Here is an 18,213-nt window from a genome sequence, read left to right as displayed (position 1 = left end):
AGGAGTTATCCCATCCCAATAAATATTTCATTTAAATACGAGATGTTCAATTGGTTTATTTTGCATGCAGTTCATAGAACACCTTAATAGTAAGCAACGCCAGAGTTGTCGCGAATCCATTCCAGGTTGTAGCGGTCGTTGAAGCTGGGCAGCTCCACCTTGTTGACCATGTGCCAGAAATCGACATGAGGAGTGTGGATCAGAGCGATGTCATTGCCATTCTCATTGGGCCATCTGTGGTTCAGTCTGAACTCGCCGCTGCCAACATGGTGGGTGAACTGGGCGTTGGTGCGCCAGGTGGCACCGTAGTAGATGGTTACAGAGCTGGCACCGTTGGTGCAGTGAGCAGCAGTCAGCACCCAGTCGTGAGCAATGATGGAACCACCACACCACCAGCCATTGAAGCTCAGGCCAACGGTGTAGGGCGCCTTGCCCTCGTAGGCTGGATAGCCATTGGTGATGCGACCCTCGAGCTTGGCAGACCTAGGCAAATCCTTGGGATGGGGCCAGTTATCGACCGGGGCCAGTTATCGACCGGAAACGGATTCGAATTACGGAAATAAACAAACAAAGCGCGAGCACTATGAGCACCTACGTTCCAAACATCAAGTGTCCAGTTCTTAAGGGTTCTGATATCGGTCATTCATAACACGGTCAGAAGGACAGAAAGATGGCTATATCTAGATCGCCTCGACTGCTGATGATGACCAACAATATATATACTGTTTGGGGTCACCATGCTACGAAACTGATTTTGGGCTTGCAACCGCCGATCTCCTACTTGTTAGTCCCACGCTCTGCTTTGATATCACTTTGATTTAGCACACATATATGGTATACATTGGTTGACCATCATTATCGTACTGTCTGCAGGTCAGATCTACAGTTTTACCGAACTTAAGACTTTCAGCTTCGTAACTCTTACGAATTGAGCTGTGCGTCTTACTAATCAGTTAGTCAGGACAATCTCTTTAATATACATATACAGAATGACGACGAACTATCTTTGAGCGTTTTATGGAACTTAAGAAATATTTATGAGCCCTTCGACAGCAAGATAAGCCAAATCGCAATTCTATCGAAACAGCAAGTATAAAAGAGCGGTTTGGAACCTATGGAACTACAAGTAGTACCTACAACATGAAGGTGTTTCTAACAATTCTCGCTTTGGCTGTTGCCTCCGCCTCGGCATTCGAGTCGGTCGTCCATCCTAAGGACATTCCCAAGGTCAACAAGATCGAAGGCCGTATCACCAATGGCTACCCAGCCCCTGAGGGCAAGGCCCCCTATACCGTTGGACTGGGCTTCAGCGGCGGCTGGTGGTGCGGTGGTTCCATTATTGGAAACACCTGGGTCCTGACTGCCGAGCACTGCACGGGTTCTGACGTCACCGTCTACTTCGGTGCCACCTGGCGCACCAACGCCCAGTTCACCCACTGGGTCAGCGGCAATGACATCATCAACCACAACAGCGCTGACATCGCTCTGATCCGCATTCCCCATGTGGACTTCTGGCACATGGTTAACAAGGTGGAGCTGCCCAGCTACAACGATCGCTACAACGACTACAACAATAACTGGGCCGTTGCTTGCGGCTGGGGTGGTACCTACGATGGCAGCCCATTGCCCGACTATCTTCAGTGCGTCGACCTGCAGATCATGCACAACTCCGAGTGCCAGCAGACTTACGGCTCTGGAACTGTTACTGACAACATCCTCTGTGTGAGAACTCCCGACGGCAAGTCCACCTGCGGTGGTGACTCCGGTGGTCCATTGGTTACACACGACAGCAACAAACTGGTCGGTGTTACCAACTGGGTTTCTGCTGCCGGTTGCCAATCTGGACACCCATCTGGCTTCCAGCGTGTCACCTACCACTTGGACTGGATTCGTGACCACACTGGCATTTCTTACTAATAAGCTACTGCTTCCAAAATGACCCAAATAAAGCATACATATATAAAATGAATACATTATACTCTCTTGTCTTGTTTGATGCCTATTTTACGTCAGAAAGCGTAGCGAAACGCAAATAGATCCATCTTCATGCCAAGGCTCGTTGACCACCAGTCAAGGAGTCAGTTACTCAGTTAGCTCAGAGTCAGTTACTCAGTTAGCCAGAAACAAGTAAGAGGTTCTAGTCGGGAGCTCCCGACTGGGGAATACCCTGAACCCTTTTATTCCAACACCAAATGCAGTTCGCGCAACGCGCTCGTTTGAAGTAATAAAGATAAATAATAAAAAAAAATTTCCTTGGCAGGGTTCGAACTTGCACCGTATTATTTGCTGACTCTACTCAACAGACAAACCAGCATCATCAAAAAAAATAGTTACCCAGGTAGGGCTCGGACTCGCAACAGACCACAACACTTGCTATGCCTCTACTCAACAGCCACACCAATAATTAAGTAGCAATGAGAAAAAAACGAACTAAAATAGCATTATATAAAAAATTCGCAATTACAATGCCGTTAGAATTCGATAGAATGCGAAGCAGACGCGCATGAATGTGTGTGTGTACATGTATACACAAATTCTTGATAATTTCGCTAGCAGTGCCATCCAATTGCGCAATTACATATAACTTTGGTTTTCTCTTAACCGATCTTAATGAAATTTTCTACAGTATATCTTATTGCCGGACGGACGACCGGACAGACAGAGGGACATGGCTAAAGCGACTCGGCTATAGATGCTGATCAAGAATATATATACTTTATGGGGTCGTAGATGCTTCCTTCTGCCTGTTACATACATTTGCACAAATACATAATACCCATTTTCAATGGGTTCAGGGAATTAAAAGGAGAATTTTGAAATCAAAGTATTTTTCATGGAATAGAAACCGTAATCATGAGCAGTGGCTTACAACTATTTTGATCCCAAGAACCATAAACCTTTGTGCTTATACATTTAAAAATCTTTTCTGGTTTCTTAAAACTTGACTGTTGTACTCAATACAGACAACAAATTTACATAAGAAACGCTTATCAAATGCATTCAAATCAATTTTATTTGATGTTTATATTTAAATCTATTAGTAAGCGATGCCAGTGTGGTCGCGGATCCAGTCCAAGTGGTAGGTGACGCGCTGGAAGCCAGCTGGAGCACCAGATGTGCACGAGGAAGTGCCAAAGTTGGTAACGCCCACCAATTTGTTGCCGTCGTGTGTAACCAATGGACCACCGGAGTCACCACCGCAGGTGGACTTGCCGTCGGGAGTTCTTACACAGAGGATGTTGTCTCCTACAACGGAAGAGCCGTAGGTCCTCTGGCATTCGGAGTTGTGCATGATTTGCAGGTCGACGCACTGCAGCCAGTCGGGCAGTGGGCTGCCATCGTAGGTACCACCCCAGCCGCAAGCAACGGCCCAGCGTTCATTGAAGTCGTTGTAGCGATCGTTGTAGCTGGGCAGCTCCACCTTGTTGACCATGTGCCAGAAGTCCACATGGGGAATACGGATCAGAGCGATATCAGCGTTGTGGTGGTTGATGATGTCATTACGGCTGACCCAGTGGGTGAACTGGGCGTTGGTGCGCCAGGTGGCACCGAAGTAGACGGTGACGTCAGAGCCCGTGCAGTGCTCGGCAGTCAGGACCCAGGTGTTTCCAATGATGGAACCACCGCACCACCAGCCCCCGCTGAAGCCCAGGCCAACGGTATAGGGGGCCTTGCCCTCATAGGCTGGGTAGCCATTGGTGATACGGCTGGACATGTCCTTCATATGGACAGCCTTCTGCGTGGCGGCAGGCACCGCAGCTCCAGTGGCGGAGGCAACAGCCAAAGCCAAAATTGTAATGAACACCTTCATATTGCAGGTACAACTTGAGCCTCGGTGGACCCTACTGTTGCTTTTATACGAAAATCATGCACAAACTCTATTCGCCATTATCTTAATTTGAGTGGTTCATAAATTAAATATATAATCCGATCATAAAAAAATAATTTTACAAGCCGATAACGAGTCACGATTTATGCAAAGTCTTTTGAATTTATGCGCATTTGATGATAATATGATAACTTCATATTTATAACTGAAGGAATCACTAGAGAAGCTTGGTTTTTTCTAAACATCCTTTTTGTGGCTTTCTCGTTTAACACTAGGAGTTATCCCATCCCAATAAATATTTCATTTAAATACGAGATGTTCAATTGGTTTATTTTGCATGCAGTTCATAGAACACCTTAATAGTAAGCAACGCCAGAGTTGTCGCGAATCCATTCCAACTGATGGGTGACACGAGTGAAGCCAGCTGGAAGACCAGCTGTGCAACCATTGCCAGCAACCCACGACGTAACACCAGCCAATCTGCCGCCGTTATGGAGAACCAATGGACCACCAGAGTCACCGCTGCAGGTGGACTTGCCGCCGGGTGTGGCAACGCACAGAATACCGTCGGGCTGGTGGCCATAGGTCTCAGAGCACTTGCTATTGCTGATGATCTGCAGGTCAACGCACTGTAACCAGTCGGGTTGAGAACCGCCATCGGAGGTAATGCCCCAGCCGCAGGCAACAGCCCATGCGTTATCGTACATGTTGTAGCGGTCGTTGAAGCTGGGCAGCTCCACCTTGTTGACCATGTGCCAGAAATCGACATGAGGAGTGTGGATCAGAGCGATGTCATTGCCATTCTCATTGGGCCATCTGTGGTTCTGTCTGAACTCGCCGCTGCCAACATGGTGGGTGAACTGGGCGTTGGTGCGCCAGGTGGCACCGTAGTAGATGGTTACAGAGCTGGCACCGTTGGTGCAGTGAGCAGCAGTCAGCACCCAGTCGTGAGCAATGATGGAACCACCACACCACCAGCCATTGAAGCTCAGGCCAACGGTGTAGGGCGCCTTGCCCTCGTAGGCTGGATAGCCATTGGTGATGCGACCCTCGAGCTTGGCAGACCTAGGCAAATCCTTGGGATGGGGCCAGTTATCGACCGGGGCCAGTTATCGACCGGAAACGGATTCGAATTACGGAAATAAACAAACAAAGCGCGAGCACTATGAGCACCTACGTTCCAAACATCAAGTGTCCAGTTCTTAAGGGTTCTGATATCGGTCATTCATAACACGGTCAGAAGGACAGAAAGATGGCTATATCTAGATCGCCTCGACTGCTGATGATGACCAACAATATATATACTGTTTGGGGTCACCATGCTACGAAACTGATTTTGGGCTTGCAACCGCCGATCTCCTACTTGTTAGTCCCACGCTCTGCTTTGATATCACTTTGATTTAGCACACATATATGGTATACATTGGTTGACCATCATTATCGTACTGTCTGCAGGTCAGATCTACAGTTTTACCGAACTTAAGACTTTCAGCTTCGTAACTCTTACGAATTGAGCTGTGCGTCTTACTAATCAGTTAGTCAGGACAATCTCTTTAATATACATATACAGAATGACGACGAACTATCTTTGAGCGTTTTATGGAACTTAAGAAATATTTATGAGCCCTTCGACAGCAAGATAAGCCAAATCGCAATTCTATCGAAACAGCAAGTATAAAAGAGCGGTTTGGAACCTATGGAACTACAAGTAGTACCTACAACATGAAGGTGTTTCTAACAATTCTCGCTTTGGCTGTTGCCTCCGCCTCGGCATTCGAGTCGGTCGTCCATCCTAAGGACATTCCCAAGGTCAACAAGATCGAAGGCCGTATCACCAATGGCTACCCAGCCCCTGAGGGCAAGGCCCCCTATACCGTTGGACTGGGCTTCAGCGGCGGCTGGTGGTGCGGTGGTTCCATTATTGGAAACACCTGGGTCCTGACTGCCGAGCACTGCACGGGTTCTGACGTCACCGTCTACTTCGGTGCCACCTGGCGCACCAACGCCCAGTTCACCCACTGGGTCAGCGGCAATGACATCATCAACCACAACAGCGCTGACATCGCTCTGATCCGCATTCCCCATGTGGACTTCTGGCACATGGTTAACAAGGTGGAGCTGCCCAGCTACAACGATCGCTACAACGACTACAACAATAACTGGGCCGTTGCTTGCGGCTGGGGTGGTACCTACGATGGCAGCCCATTGCCCGACTATCTTCAGTGCGTCGACCTGCAGATCATGCACAACTCCGAGTGCCAGCAGACTTACGGCTCTGGAACTGTTACTGACAACATCCTCTGTGTGAGAACTCCCGACGGCAAGTCCACCTGCGGTGGTGACTCCGGTGGTCCATTGGTTACACACGACAGCAACAAACTGGTCGGTGTTACCAACTGGGTTTCTGCTGCCGGTTGCCAATCTGGACACCCATCTGGCTTCCAGCGTGTCACCTACCACTTGGACTGGATTCGTGACCACACTGGCATTTCTTACTAATAAGCTACTGCTTCCAAAATGACCCAAATAAAGCATACATATATAAAATGAATACATTATACTCTCTTGTCTTGTTTGATGCCTATTTTACGTCAGAAAGCGTAGCGAAACGCAAATAGATCCATCTTCATGCCAAGGCTCGTTGACCACCAGTCAAGGAGTCAGTTACTCAGTTAGCTCAGAGTCAGTTACTCAGTTAGCCAGAAACAAGTAAGAGGTTCTAGTCGGGAGCTCCCGACTGGGGAATACCCTGAACCCTTTTATTCCAACACCAAATGCAGTTCGCGCAACGCGCTCGTTTGAAGTAATAAAGATAAATAATAAAAAAAAATTTCCTTGGCAGGGTTCGAACTTGCACCGTATTATTTGCTGACTCTACTCAACAGACAAACCAGCATCATCAAAAAAAATAGTTACCCAGGTAGGGCTCGGACTCGCAACAGACCACAACACTTGCTATGCCTCTACTCAACAGCCACACCAATAATTAAGTAGCAATGAGAAAAAAACGAACTAAAATAGCATTATATAAAAAATTCGCAATTACAATGCCGTTAGAATTCGATAGAATGCGAAGCAGACGCGCATGAATGTGTGTGTGTACATGTATACACAAATTCTTGATAATTTCGCTAGCAGTGCCATCCAATTGCGCAATTACATATAACTTTGGTTTTCTCTTAACCGATCTTAATGAAATTTTCTACAGTATATCTTATTGCCGGACGGACGACCGGACAGACAGAGGGACATGGCTAAAGCGACTCGGCTATAGATGCTGATCAAGAATATATATACTTTATGGGGTCGTAGATGCTTCCTTCTGCCTGTTACATACATTTGCACAAATACATAATACCCATTTTCAATGGGTTCAGGGAATTAAAAGGAGAATTTTGAAATCAAAGTATTTTTCATGGAATAGAAACCGTAATCATGAGCAGTGGCTTACAACTATTTTGATCCCAAGAACCATAAACCTTTGTGCTTATACATTTAAAAATCTTTTCTGGTTTCTTAAAACTTGACTGTTGTACTCAATACAGACAACAAATTTACATAAGAAACGCTTATCAAATGCATTCAAATCAATTTTATTTGATGTTTATATTTAAATCTATTAGTAAGCGATGCCAGTGTGGTCGCGGATCCAGTCCAAGTGGTAGGTGACGCGCTGGAAGCCAGCTGGAGCACCAGATGTGCACGAGGAAGTGCCAAAGTTGGTAACGCCCACCAATTTGTTGCCGTCGTGTGTAACCAATGGACCACCGGAGTCACCACCGCAGGTGGACTTGCCGTCGGGAGTTCTTACACAGAGGATGTTGTCTCCTACAACGGAAGAGCCGTAGGTCCTCTGGCATTCGGAGTTGTGCATGATTTGCAGGTCGACGCACTGCAGCCAGTCGGGCAGTGGGCTGCCATCGTAGGTACCACCCCAGCCGCAAGCAACGGCCCAGCGTTCATTGAAGTCGTTGTAGCGATCGTTGTAGCTGGGCAGCTCCACCTTGTTGACCATGTGCCAGAAGTCCACATGGGGAATACGGATCAGAGCGATATCAGCGTTGTGGTGGTTGATGATGTCATTACGGCTGACCCAGTGGGTGAACTGGGCGTTGGTGCGCCAGGTGGCACCGAAGTAGACTGTGACGTCAGAGCCCGTGCAGTGCTCGGCAGTCAGGACCCAGGTGTTTCCAATGATGGAACCACCGCACCACCAGCCCCCGCTGAAGCCCAGGCCAACGGTATAGGGGGCCTTGCCCTCATAGGCTGGGTAGCCATTGGTGATACGGCTGGACATGTCCTTCATATGGACAGCCTTCTGCGTGGCGGCAGGCACCGCAGCTCCAGTGGCGGAGGCAACAGCCAAAGCCAAAATTGTAATGAACACCTTCATATTGCAGGTACAACTTGAGCCTCGGTGGACCCTACTGTTGCTTTTATACGAAAATCATGCACAAACTCTATTCGCCATTATCTTAATTTGAGTGGTTCATAAATTAAATATATAATCCGATCATAAAAAAATAATTTTACAAGCCGATAACGAGTCACGATTTATGCAAAGTCTTTTGAATTTATGCGCATTTGATGATAATATGATAACTTCATATTTATAACTGAAGGAATCACTAGAGAAGCTTGGTTTTTTCTAAACATCCTTTTTGTGGCTTTCTCGTTTAACACTAGGAGTTATCCCATCCCAATAAATATTTCATTTAAATACGAGATGTTCAATTGGTTTATTTTGCATGCAGTTCATAGAACACCTTAATAGTAAGCAACGCCAGAGTTGTCGCGAATCCATTCCAACTGATGGGTGACACGAGTGAAGCCAGCTGGAAGACCAGCTGTGCAACCATTGCCAGCAACCCACGACGTAACACCAGCCAATCTGCCGCCGTTATGGAGAACCAATGGACCACCAGAGTCACCGCTGCAGGTGGACTTGCCGCCGGGTGTGGCAACGCACAGAATACCGTCGGGCTGGTGGCCATAGGTCTCAGAGCACTTGCTATTGCTGATGATCTGCAGGTCAACGCACTGTAACCAGTCGGGTTGAGAACCGCCATCGGAGGTAATGCCCCAGCCGCAGGCAACAGCCCATGCGTTATCGTACATGTTGTAGCGGTCGTTGAAGCTGGGCAGCTCCACCTTGTTGACCATGTGCCAGAAATCGACATGAGGAGTGTGGATCAGAGCGATGTCATTGCCATTCTCATTGGGCCATCTGTGGTTCTGTCTGAACTCGCCGCTGCCAACATGGTGGGTGAACTGGGCGTTGGTGCGCCAGGTGGCACCGTAGTAGATGGTTACAGAGCTGGCACCGTTGGTGCAGTGAGCAGCAGTCAGCACCCAGTCGTGAGCAATGATGGAACCACCACACCACCAGCCATTGAAGCTCAGGCCAACGGTGTAGGGCGCCTTGCCCTCGTAGGCTGGATAGCCATTGGTGATGCGACCCTCGAGCTTGGCAGACCTAGGTAAATCCTTGGGATGGACTTGCTCTACGGTCTCCGCAGCGACGGCAGCAATAGCCAAAGCGAGTACTATGAATGCCTTCATGTTTAATGAACAACTCATGGCTATACACAAAAACCACGTTGCTTTTATACTATTTTTCGAGCAGGAATACATCTTGATAGATATATATATATATATTTATATAAGTGCATAGTTAATCGAGATTTTGATAAACCAATTAATTCAGAGTTTTAATGAAAATAGTATAATATTTATGCATTTAAGATTACAAAATTTTGAGAACCACCTAAATATAAATTTGCTATCATTGTAAGTTTTTCATATATTTCAAGAGGGCACTCTAAGGCTTCTATTTAGTCTAGCAATACTTTGAGATAGCGCATTTAAATGGCATTCCTCTCGAGCTAGAATATAGAAACCCATAAGCTTTAGGTATGTGCTGATCTAAGTGCTTAACAATATATAAATATACATATATATATTGATATATTTTAAAGCAAGTAAATTGCTTGAAGTGGATCGCAAAAACCCGTTTTAATAAACAACTTGTAAAACTTTCAGCTAATTAATGCATCATAACATGATAATAAAAACTAAATGTGTTTGTTTATTTTGTGTCGAAACTAAGGACTTAGATGAGAATCCGAAAATTCGAGCTGCCTGTGGAGGAAAGTTTGAGGTATACAAATATCAAGCCCATTTAATGGGTAAAGTCAAATATTACCCATAATAAAAAGAATTTAGGAAAAAATGATTAAGTTTCCTTTGCCGGAGTCGAACTTGCGCCCAGTCAAGCTGAGCGAACTACCTTCTGTCACCCGACTAGGAAATAAGCAGAACCTTCATCTGCATAAACAAATTACTCGCATTTCCAACGAGCAGGCTTCAACTTAGCGACAAGTTAATTTTCATAAAGATCCTTGGAAATGACCCATTAGGTCTTTGACACCCTTATCCACAAAAGAGGAATGCATTTCCGAAAAGTGTGAAACGCCTCTCAAATTAATTTGAAAAAATAAAATAAATAAATAAAATAAAATATATATGTAAATCAGTTTGAGGCCAGTTTGGCTGGTAAGCCAAAAGTTGCATGCAGTCGTTCTTCGCTATGTTCCACACTCCGATAAACCCACTCTTGTGTACATCTTCATTACATAAGATAACTTGAGTGTAAGAACATAAGCTTCCTTGCCGATCGGCAATCAGTAAATCAGTCAGACAGTCGATTAGCAGGGCGAAACATTTTTATATAAAGAGATTAATTTCAGTCCAATCTAAAAATAAAGATTCCCAAAGTCTTATCAATATTTATAACTTCCTTTGTTTCAGTCTCTTTAAATCAGACACCCCAAATCTGTACGTTATTCAAAATATTTACAATATCCAAATGATAAGAACGTGGTGGCAATAAAAATTATGAAAACAAGTATTTCAGATTTCATATTCATATATTAAAATTAAATGAAGTTTGTTTTTTTTTTTTGTTTGTTTCGTCGATAAGCGTTTAGTTGAACACACGTATCATTGACGTAATTTCTAGAATTCACTATTCGTCTTCACCAGGAGTGGATGTACTCGTTTGTAATCATTCACAGTTTTAGAGTAGCGTGTGGCACTTATTCCAAACGCTTGAAAATACTTTAATTTATTTGCACAGATAACACGATTGAAAAAAGTCGCGCAGGCGTTGGGTACATTTCACTGATAAGATACCGCTTGATTTGCATCAATTTCAATATGCCACAAAAAAAAAAAAGAAAATGACAATCATAAATGTTCGCATCCGGTTGCTAGAGATAGTCGGGTCTAAGATCTATGCAACTGATGAAACTTTAGGCTTAAAAAGGCTCCATATTGAAATAGTCTAGAAGTGTATCCAGAGATACATACGTATGCCCATATCGTATACCTAATTTTAAATATCCTACACTTAATTTATTTCATTAAATTAAATGGATATTAGGGCAGAGTGTTTGTTGATGACATTGGGTCCTCTCGAAAGTTTCAGCTCTTTACTCCCTCTATAGATTCTCGCAAAGTTCCAGAAATAAGAATTGCATTTAGACTTTTGACTGTCTCCTTCCTTCTAAGATTTACAATAGAAGACCAGCACAACTTCCTGCTGAGGGCTAAACAATTTGCCATAAATCATGCTTTTTTGAAAATTTAATGTTTTTTTTTGGACTCTACTCAGCAGACCAGATACCCTATTGGTGCTGAATATAAACTGTATCATAAGAGAAACTTATAATAAAATAATAATATTTCTTGCAACTGAGGCTGTTTAGGGACTCGATGAATAAGCTTGCTTATACTTGAAAGACTGTAATAAAAATATTCTGTAACTTAAATTACAGGGTACATTCTTCAGTATACCAATATTACAAATCAATTCAAACAAATGTAGAATTACCAACAACACAGCCACAGCTAGAGGCATTTCTTATCGGCCAGACAAGGACTAGACTCGAATAAAATTTACGAGCCGCGATTAGAGTAGTGCGACTTGAAGTCCCCTTTGATAACACTCGACGTGTATTAAAGTAGGAAAAATATTTGCAAAACACAGAGTAAACATTCGAGAATGAAGCTGTTCGTATTCCTAGCCTTGGCTGTTGCCGCAGCCACCGCTGTGCCAACCGGCATGAACAAACCCCTGAAGGTTATGGACATGCCAAAGAAATCCATTGAGGGACGCATAACCAATGGCTACCCAGCCTACGAGGGCAAGGTGCCCTACATTGTGGGCCTGAGCTTCGATGGCGGCTGGTGGTGCGGTGGTTCGATCATTGGAAACACCTGGGTCCTGACTGCCGGCCACTGCATCAATGATGGTTCTGGAGTGACCATCTACTACGGCGCCAGTTTCCGTCATGAGGCTCAGTACACGCACTGGGTCAGCGGGGGCGACCAGATCCGTCATCACGGATACAATGATCAGCTGAACAACGATATTGCCCTGATCCGCACACCCCATGTCGACTTCTGGAGTTTGGTCAACAAGGTGGAGCTGCCCAGCTACAACGACCGCTACAACAACTACAACGGCTGGTGGGCTGTCGCCTCCGGCTGGGGATACGCCTGGAACGACAGTGGCATGCAGGCCTATCTGAACTGCGTGGATGTCCAGATCATCAGCAATGACGAGTGTCGCAACGTTTACGGCGGTGGCTATGTGATTGACAACACCATCTGCATCAACACATCCGGCGGTAAGTCCACCTGCAACGGCGATTCTGGCGGCCCTCTGGTCACACACGAAGGTAACCGCATCATCGGCATCACATCCTTCGGCCATTGGGATGGCTGCACTGCCGGCCAACCTGCTGGCTTCACCCGTGTCACTGGCTACTTGGACTGGATTCGTGACAACACTGGTATCTCCTACTAAATGGAAAATTCGAACATAATAAACACTTAAAAGCACACAAGACTATATTTTTGGGGATTTGTGAGTTTCTCCTTGGTGTGGGTGGGGTGAGGCACATCTTAGCACTCTGCTTGTCTACGGGTTCAGCAAACGGTTAAAGAGGCATATAATTGTTATAAGAAGGACTAGCCAATCTCTAACATGTGCCGGATGCCCTATCAATTAAAAAACTTGTTATCTACGAAGCGCTCAAATAGCTTAATATATATATACGTATTCGATTTTAATGAGTGCCTCCTATCTCTCGAAGTGAAGAAGATATGATACGATAGCAATATAAAAGCCGTGCTAAGGTACTGAATGGGCACCAATCGCGTGTTGAACATAAAGGCTTTTATAATATTAGCTTTGGCCATCGCTGCCGTCTCTGCGGGGACCGTCGACCAGGTCCATCCCAAAGACCTTCCCAGGTCTGTTAAGATCGAGGGTCGCATAACCAATGGCTATCCAGCCTACGAGGGCAAGGCGCCCTACACCGTTGGCCTGGCCTTCAATGGCTGGTGGTGCGGTGGTTCGATCATTGCTCACGACTGGGTGCTGACTGCTGCTCACTGCACCAACGGTGCCAGCTCTGTGACCATTTACTACGGTGCCACCTGGCGCACCAACGCCCAGTTCACCCACACTGTTGGCAGCGGCGAGTTCAGACAGAATAACCGATGGCCCAATGAGAACGGCAATGACATCGCTCTGATCCACACGCCTCATGTCGATTTCTGGAGCATGGTCAACAAGGTGGACCTGCCCAGCTTCAACGATCGCTACAATATGTACGATGGCTCCTGGGCTGTTGCCTGCGGCTGGGGTGGTACCTATGATGGTAGTCCACTGCCCGACTGGCTGCAGTGCGTCGATCTGCAGATCATCAGCAACAACCAGTGCTCTCAGACCTATGGCCACCAGCCTGATGGTATTCTGTGCGTTGCCACACCTGACGGCAAGTCCACCTGCCAAGGTGATTCCGGCGGCCCACTGGTGCTCCATGATGGCGCCAAATTGGTTGGTGTTACCTCCTGGGTATCTGGCGCTGGTTGCCAATCGGGTCTTCCATCTGGTTTCACGCGTGTCACAAATCAACTGGACTGGATTCGCGACAACTCTGGCGTTGCCTACTATTAAGTTGGTATCTTGAACAAATATATATGAATTGCATGGAAACTTTGTATGTGATTAGTTACTCACAGACTAAATAAGATAACGTTTAGCGGGCGTGTCGGTTCGTCTGGTCAATAGGCATAGACGAGCCAAGTTAGAAGTATTGACATATACATTTCTTATCGGGTGTAGCTCTTTATCAGCTTTGCACAGTAGTTTTATGAATGAGTTGGGCTACGTGCTTAGAGTGAGTAAAAATCAAAATTGAAGGTAATAAATCCTTCTGCTTAGGTTATCAGAAATACCCCCAACATAGTTAAATTTTTTGCCAGTCAGCTTTGAATACCATTTCCGTTGACTAAGCGATTAGATAATAAACTCAAGAGAATTGAACTTTTAAGTAGGCGTGTATCTTGTTCAATTACATAATATGAAAGAAGGTATAGAATAAACGAGAGAATAATATTGAATATTGAAGATCCTTGTAAACTGCTACTTTTCGGTTTTGCAGATATATATGTGAAACATATTTGATGAAAATATCTGGGAAAAGACAAAAAAAAAAGAACTGATTTCTCGACTAATCCTGACTACGGAAGCTATATTATTTAGCCCTAATCCTAATATCTAGGATTAAGTGGACTTTCAAGTGGACTAAGCACCTCTAATACCGGCAAGCTGGTAGCAAATAAAGTTTAAAAAGGTTAACAATCTTGAATTAAAATCGAGTGAAAACCTTAATAGTCCAGTAGACTCCCGATTAATCTACCTTTTCCTCAATTAAGCGTGTAACCATGCTTGGTGAAATATTTATTCATAAGCTTATGACAAGTTCAATCGACTCTTCTCGGTTGACTAGCAAATTAAACATCTCTATCCCTACTAGTCTAACACGTAACTATACAACTTTATCGCTTACATTTTTTTAAACTAACTAGAGTATTCTCTTCCTCTAATAAAGCCATCTATTCTGAACTATTAAGCAAGCAGATAGTCTTTGCATATATTCGTAGTTTGTATTCGTTCTGAACTTCGCGACTCATACGTATACGTTACACGACTGGGCCCCTCGGTCGGTTTGACGGGAGGTGGGTTGCAGTACATTGCATAGGGACGCGCTCAATCTATAATTAAGAGCTACTCTTTGATATTGGAACTTCACAAAATTCCAAAAATAAAGTCTTGTGTACTTTTAAGTGTTTATTATGTTCGAGTTTTCCATTTAGTAGGAGATACCAGTGTTGTCACGAATCCAGTCCAAGTAGCCAGTGACACGGGTGAAGCCAGCAGGTTGGCCGGCAGTGCAGCCCTCCCAATGGCCGAAGGATGTGATGCCGATGATGCGGTTACCTTCGTGTGTGACCAGAGGGCCGCCAGAATCGCCGTTGCAGGTGGACTTACCGCCGGATGTGTTGATGCAGATGGTGTTGTCAATCACATAGCCACCGCCGTAAACGTTGCGACACTCGTCATTGCTGATGATCTGGACATCCACGCAGTTCAGATAGGCCTGCATGCCACTGTCGTTCCAGGCGTATCCCCAGCCGGAGGCGACAGCCCACCAGCCGTTGTAGTTGTTGTAGCGGTCGTTGTAGCTGGGCAGCTCCACCTTGTTGACCAAACTCCAGAAGTCGACATGGGGTGTGCGGATCAGGGCAATATCGTTGTTCAGCTGATCATTGTATCCGTGATGACGGATCTGGTCGCCCCCGCTGACCCAGTGCGTGTACTGAGCCTCATGACGGAAACTGGCGCCGTAGTAGATGGTCACTCCAGAACCATCATTGATGCAGTGGCCGGCAGTCAGGACCCAGGTGTTTCCAATGATCGAACCACCGCACCACCAGCCGCCATCGAAGCTCAGGCCCACAATGTAGGGCACCTTGCCCTCGTAGGCTGGGTAGCCATTGGTTATGCGTCCCTCAATGGATTTCTTTGGCATGTCCATAACCTTCAGGGGTTTGTTCATGCCGGTTGGCACAGCGGTGGCTGCGGCAACAGCCAAGGCCAGGAATACGAACAGCTTCATTCTCGAATGTTAACTTTGTGTTTTGCAAATATTTTTCCTGCTTTTATACACTTCGAATGTTATCAAAGGGGACTTCAAGTCGCACTACTCTAATCGCGGCTCGTAAATTTTATTCGAGTCTAGTTCTTGTCTGGCCGATAAGAAATAGATGTGGGCCTGCCAACTTAGAACATTGTTCGCATCATTCGATTATAGTTAAGGGGATTGTGAAATTTATTTGAATTGAATTACCACTATACCCTGTACAGATCAAAACCTTATAAGTATATTGAAATAGGTAGACAATTATTGAGCCATATCCATAAAAGAGGCCATAATAAATAAAAAACGAATCGGTTGTATCCAATTAAACCAATTACTTTAAAAGTACTAGTTGCCCCTTAAAATGGAAACAGTTACCAGAATCAGAATGAAGTATTGGTTCCAAATATGAATCCCTTCTTGTCTGACATTTTATTCATATCGAAACCGTATTCAAATTTACTTTAAGTATAAAATATGGCAAATTGTAAAGCTTCAACAGGAAGTTGTGTTGGCCTGCTATTGTAAATCTTAGAGGTATTTTAGGAGCAGAATCAATCTAAATGATAAACCAAGTTCGAAATGGCATCAAACATGAAGATCGGTTCAGTTTTGATAAAAATATGCGAGTTTAAAGCCCGACCTTATTGTAATTAATGCAATTCTTATAGCGCTGAAGCTGGAGATCTCAGACTTAGACCTTAGACTATATACTCGCATCTACCCGGCTCAGATTATATCTTCGTCTTTTCGAGCCACACCTACAAGGAAAACCTTAAAAATCTTTATCTCCGCTTACTTTCGTTGACCTTTTGTAAAGATCGGTCCAAACGTCGGAAAAATCATGGTCCGATGTTGATATATTTTTCACATATACATATATAATAATAAGCGTACTCAAAAAATTATTTCCAAATTTGCTAATGTTTCTTGAAAAACAAGAGCTAATACAAGAACTTAACTTTTGAGCGATTATTCCTACATGATAAAGGAGTCCAATGCGGCAATTCCACCTCCATCAAAAAGATGGAGACTAGAGACTGAGATAATTATTTGCATAGCGGACAGACGGAGAGATTGCATGGCTTTACCAACAGGGGTGTTGATATATATACCTTATGGGGTTGAAGTTATGCTATCCTATGCCTAAAAATATTTAATAATAATTCTTAAGTAAATGATCTCAGAGTTTCGTTAATAGGAAGGATAAATAAAATTCGTTTAATTCATATAATTATACGAAAACCCCAAAACATTATCGAATGATATGAACAATATTTTCAGTGGGCATGCCCACATCTAAACCTCTTACTTATCGACCAGACTAGGGCTAGACGCGAAATAAATTTATGAGCCGCGATTAGAATAGCGAGACTTCGAGCAAACTATGATAAGACTCGAAAAGTATAAAAGCAGGAAAAATATTTGCAGAACACAGAGTTAACATTCGAGAATGAAGCTGTTCGTATTCCTGGCCTTGGCTGTTGCCGCAGCCACCGCTGTGCCAACCGGCATGAACAAACCCCTGAAGGTTATGGACATGCCAAAGAAATCCATTGAGGGACGCATAACCAATGGCTACCCAGCCTACGAGGGCAAGGTGCCCTACATTGTGGGCCTGAGCTTCGATGGCGGCTGGTGGTGCGGTGGTTCGATCATTGGAAACACCTGGGTCCTGACTGCCGGCCACTGCATCAATGATGGTTCTGGAGTGACCATTTACTACGGCGCCAGTTTCCGTCATGAGGCTCAGTACACGCACTGGGTCAGCGGGGGCGACCAGATCCGTCATCACGGATACAATGATCAGCTGAACAACGATATTGCCCTGATCCGCACACCCCATGTCGACTTCTGGAGTTTGGTCAACAAGGTGGAGCTGCCCAGCTACAACGACCGCTACAACAACTACAACGGCTGGTGGGCTGTCGCCTCCGGCTGGGGATATAACTCGAACGACAGTGGCATGCAGGCCTATCTGAACTGCGTGGATGTCCAGATCATCAGCAATGACGAGTGTCGCAACGTTTACGGCGGTGGCTATGTGATTGACAACACCATCTGCATCAACACATCCGGCGGTAAGTCCACCTGCAACGGCGATTCTGGCGGCCCTCTGGTCACACACGAAGGTAACCGCATCATCGGCATCACATCCTTCGGCCATTGGGATGGCTGCACTGCCGGCCAACCTGCTGGCTTCACCCGTGTCACTGGCTACCTGGACTGGATTCGTGACAACACTGGTATCTCCTACTAAATTGAAATCACGCAAATAAAATAAATTAAAGGTACGCAAGATTTTTTGCGGGATTCTAGTTGGCAGAC

At 45.2% G+C, this 18,213-nt stretch overlaps 11 protein-coding genes across 12 annotated transcripts in view; 5 read left to right on the top strand and 6 right to left on the bottom strand.

Annotated features, from left to right (window-relative positions):
* The window catches only part of LOC115767668 (protein sprint), a 267,104-nt gene that overhangs the window by 233,187 nt on the left and 15,704 nt on the right, over positions 1 to 18,213 (bottom strand). The gene's annotated exons all lie outside the window — the stretch shown is intronic.
* Positions 43 to 9,391, bottom strand: LOC115767684 (serine protease 1-like). Of its 2 annotated transcripts, XM_030711977.1 has the most exons (3): positions 9,306 to 9,391; positions 4,185 to 4,894; positions 43 to 82 (listed from the first exon to the last, which is right to left on the bottom strand). In XM_030711977.1, the coding sequence occupies exons 1-2, from the start codon at positions 9,389 to 9,391 to the stop codon at positions 4,186 to 4,188; spliced, it is 795 nt and encodes a 264-aa protein (XP_030567837.1). In that variant the 3' UTR covers positions 43 to 82; position 4,185. The 2 variants fall into 2 exon arrangements, with proteins under 2 accessions (XP_030567837.1, XP_030567836.1); XM_030711976.1 differs by lacking the exon at positions 43 to 82 and having other exon boundaries at positions 4,146 to 4,894.
* On the bottom strand, positions 84 to 503 carry LOC115767651 (serine protease 1-like; the record flags this gene model as incomplete). The annotated part of the gene is made up of 1 exon (XM_030711938.1): positions 84 to 503. A coding segment is annotated over one exon (420 nt), but the record flags the coding sequence as incomplete, so codon positions are not given.
* Positions 1,141 to 1,969, top strand: LOC115767689 (serine protease 1-like). Its single transcript, XM_030711984.1, has one exon. The coding sequence runs from the start codon at positions 1,141 to 1,143 to the stop codon at positions 1,915 to 1,917; it is 777 nt and encodes a 258-aa protein (XP_030567844.1). The 3' UTR covers positions 1,918 to 1,969.
* LOC115767693 (serine protease 1-like) lies at positions 3,009 to 3,811 on the bottom strand. Its single transcript, XM_030711987.1, has one exon. The coding sequence runs from the start codon at positions 3,809 to 3,811 to the stop codon at positions 3,038 to 3,040; it is 774 nt and encodes a 257-aa protein (XP_030567847.1). The 3' UTR covers positions 3,009 to 3,037.
* On the top strand, positions 5,552 to 6,380 carry LOC115767688 (serine protease 1-like). The gene has a single exon (XM_030711983.1). The coding sequence runs from the start codon at positions 5,552 to 5,554 to the stop codon at positions 6,326 to 6,328; it is 777 nt and encodes a 258-aa protein (XP_030567843.1). The 3' UTR covers positions 6,329 to 6,380.
* On the bottom strand, positions 7,420 to 8,222 carry LOC115767694 (serine protease 1-like). Its single transcript, XM_030711988.1, has one exon. It carries the CDS (start codon positions 8,220 to 8,222, stop codon positions 7,449 to 7,451), a length of 774 nt encoding a protein of 257 aa, XP_030567848.1. The 3' UTR covers positions 7,420 to 7,448.
* On the top strand, positions 11,895 to 12,720 carry LOC115767676 (serine protease 1-like). The gene has a single exon (XM_030711969.1). It carries the CDS (start codon positions 11,895 to 11,897, stop codon positions 12,699 to 12,701), a length of 807 nt encoding a protein of 268 aa, XP_030567829.1. The 3' UTR covers positions 12,702 to 12,720.
* LOC115767650 (serine protease 1-like) lies at positions 13,041 to 13,908 on the top strand. The gene has a single exon (XM_030711937.1). The coding sequence runs from the start codon at positions 13,041 to 13,043 to the stop codon at positions 13,857 to 13,859; it is 819 nt and encodes a 272-aa protein (XP_030567797.1). The 3' UTR covers positions 13,860 to 13,908.
* LOC115767677 (serine protease 1-like) lies at positions 15,058 to 15,864 on the bottom strand. The gene has a single exon (XM_030711970.1). The coding sequence runs from the start codon at positions 15,862 to 15,864 to the stop codon at positions 15,058 to 15,060; it is 807 nt and encodes a 268-aa protein (XP_030567830.1).
* On the top strand, positions 17,339 to 18,145 carry LOC115767678 (serine protease 1-like). Its single transcript, XM_030711971.1, has one exon. The coding sequence runs from the start codon at positions 17,339 to 17,341 to the stop codon at positions 18,143 to 18,145; it is 807 nt and encodes a 268-aa protein (XP_030567831.1).

This window comes from Drosophila novamexicana, unplaced genomic scaffold, assembly GCF_003285875.2.
Source record: "Drosophila novamexicana strain 15010-1031.04,08,12 unplaced genomic scaffold, DnovRS2.1 tig00001433-arrow-arrow-pilon, whole genome shotgun sequence".
Classification (NCBI taxonomy): Eukaryota; Metazoa; Arthropoda; class Insecta; order Diptera; family Drosophilidae; genus Drosophila; species Drosophila novamexicana.
The sequence above is the reverse complement of the archived record's forward strand: the minus strand, read 5'-3'. Positions and strand labels throughout refer to the sequence as shown.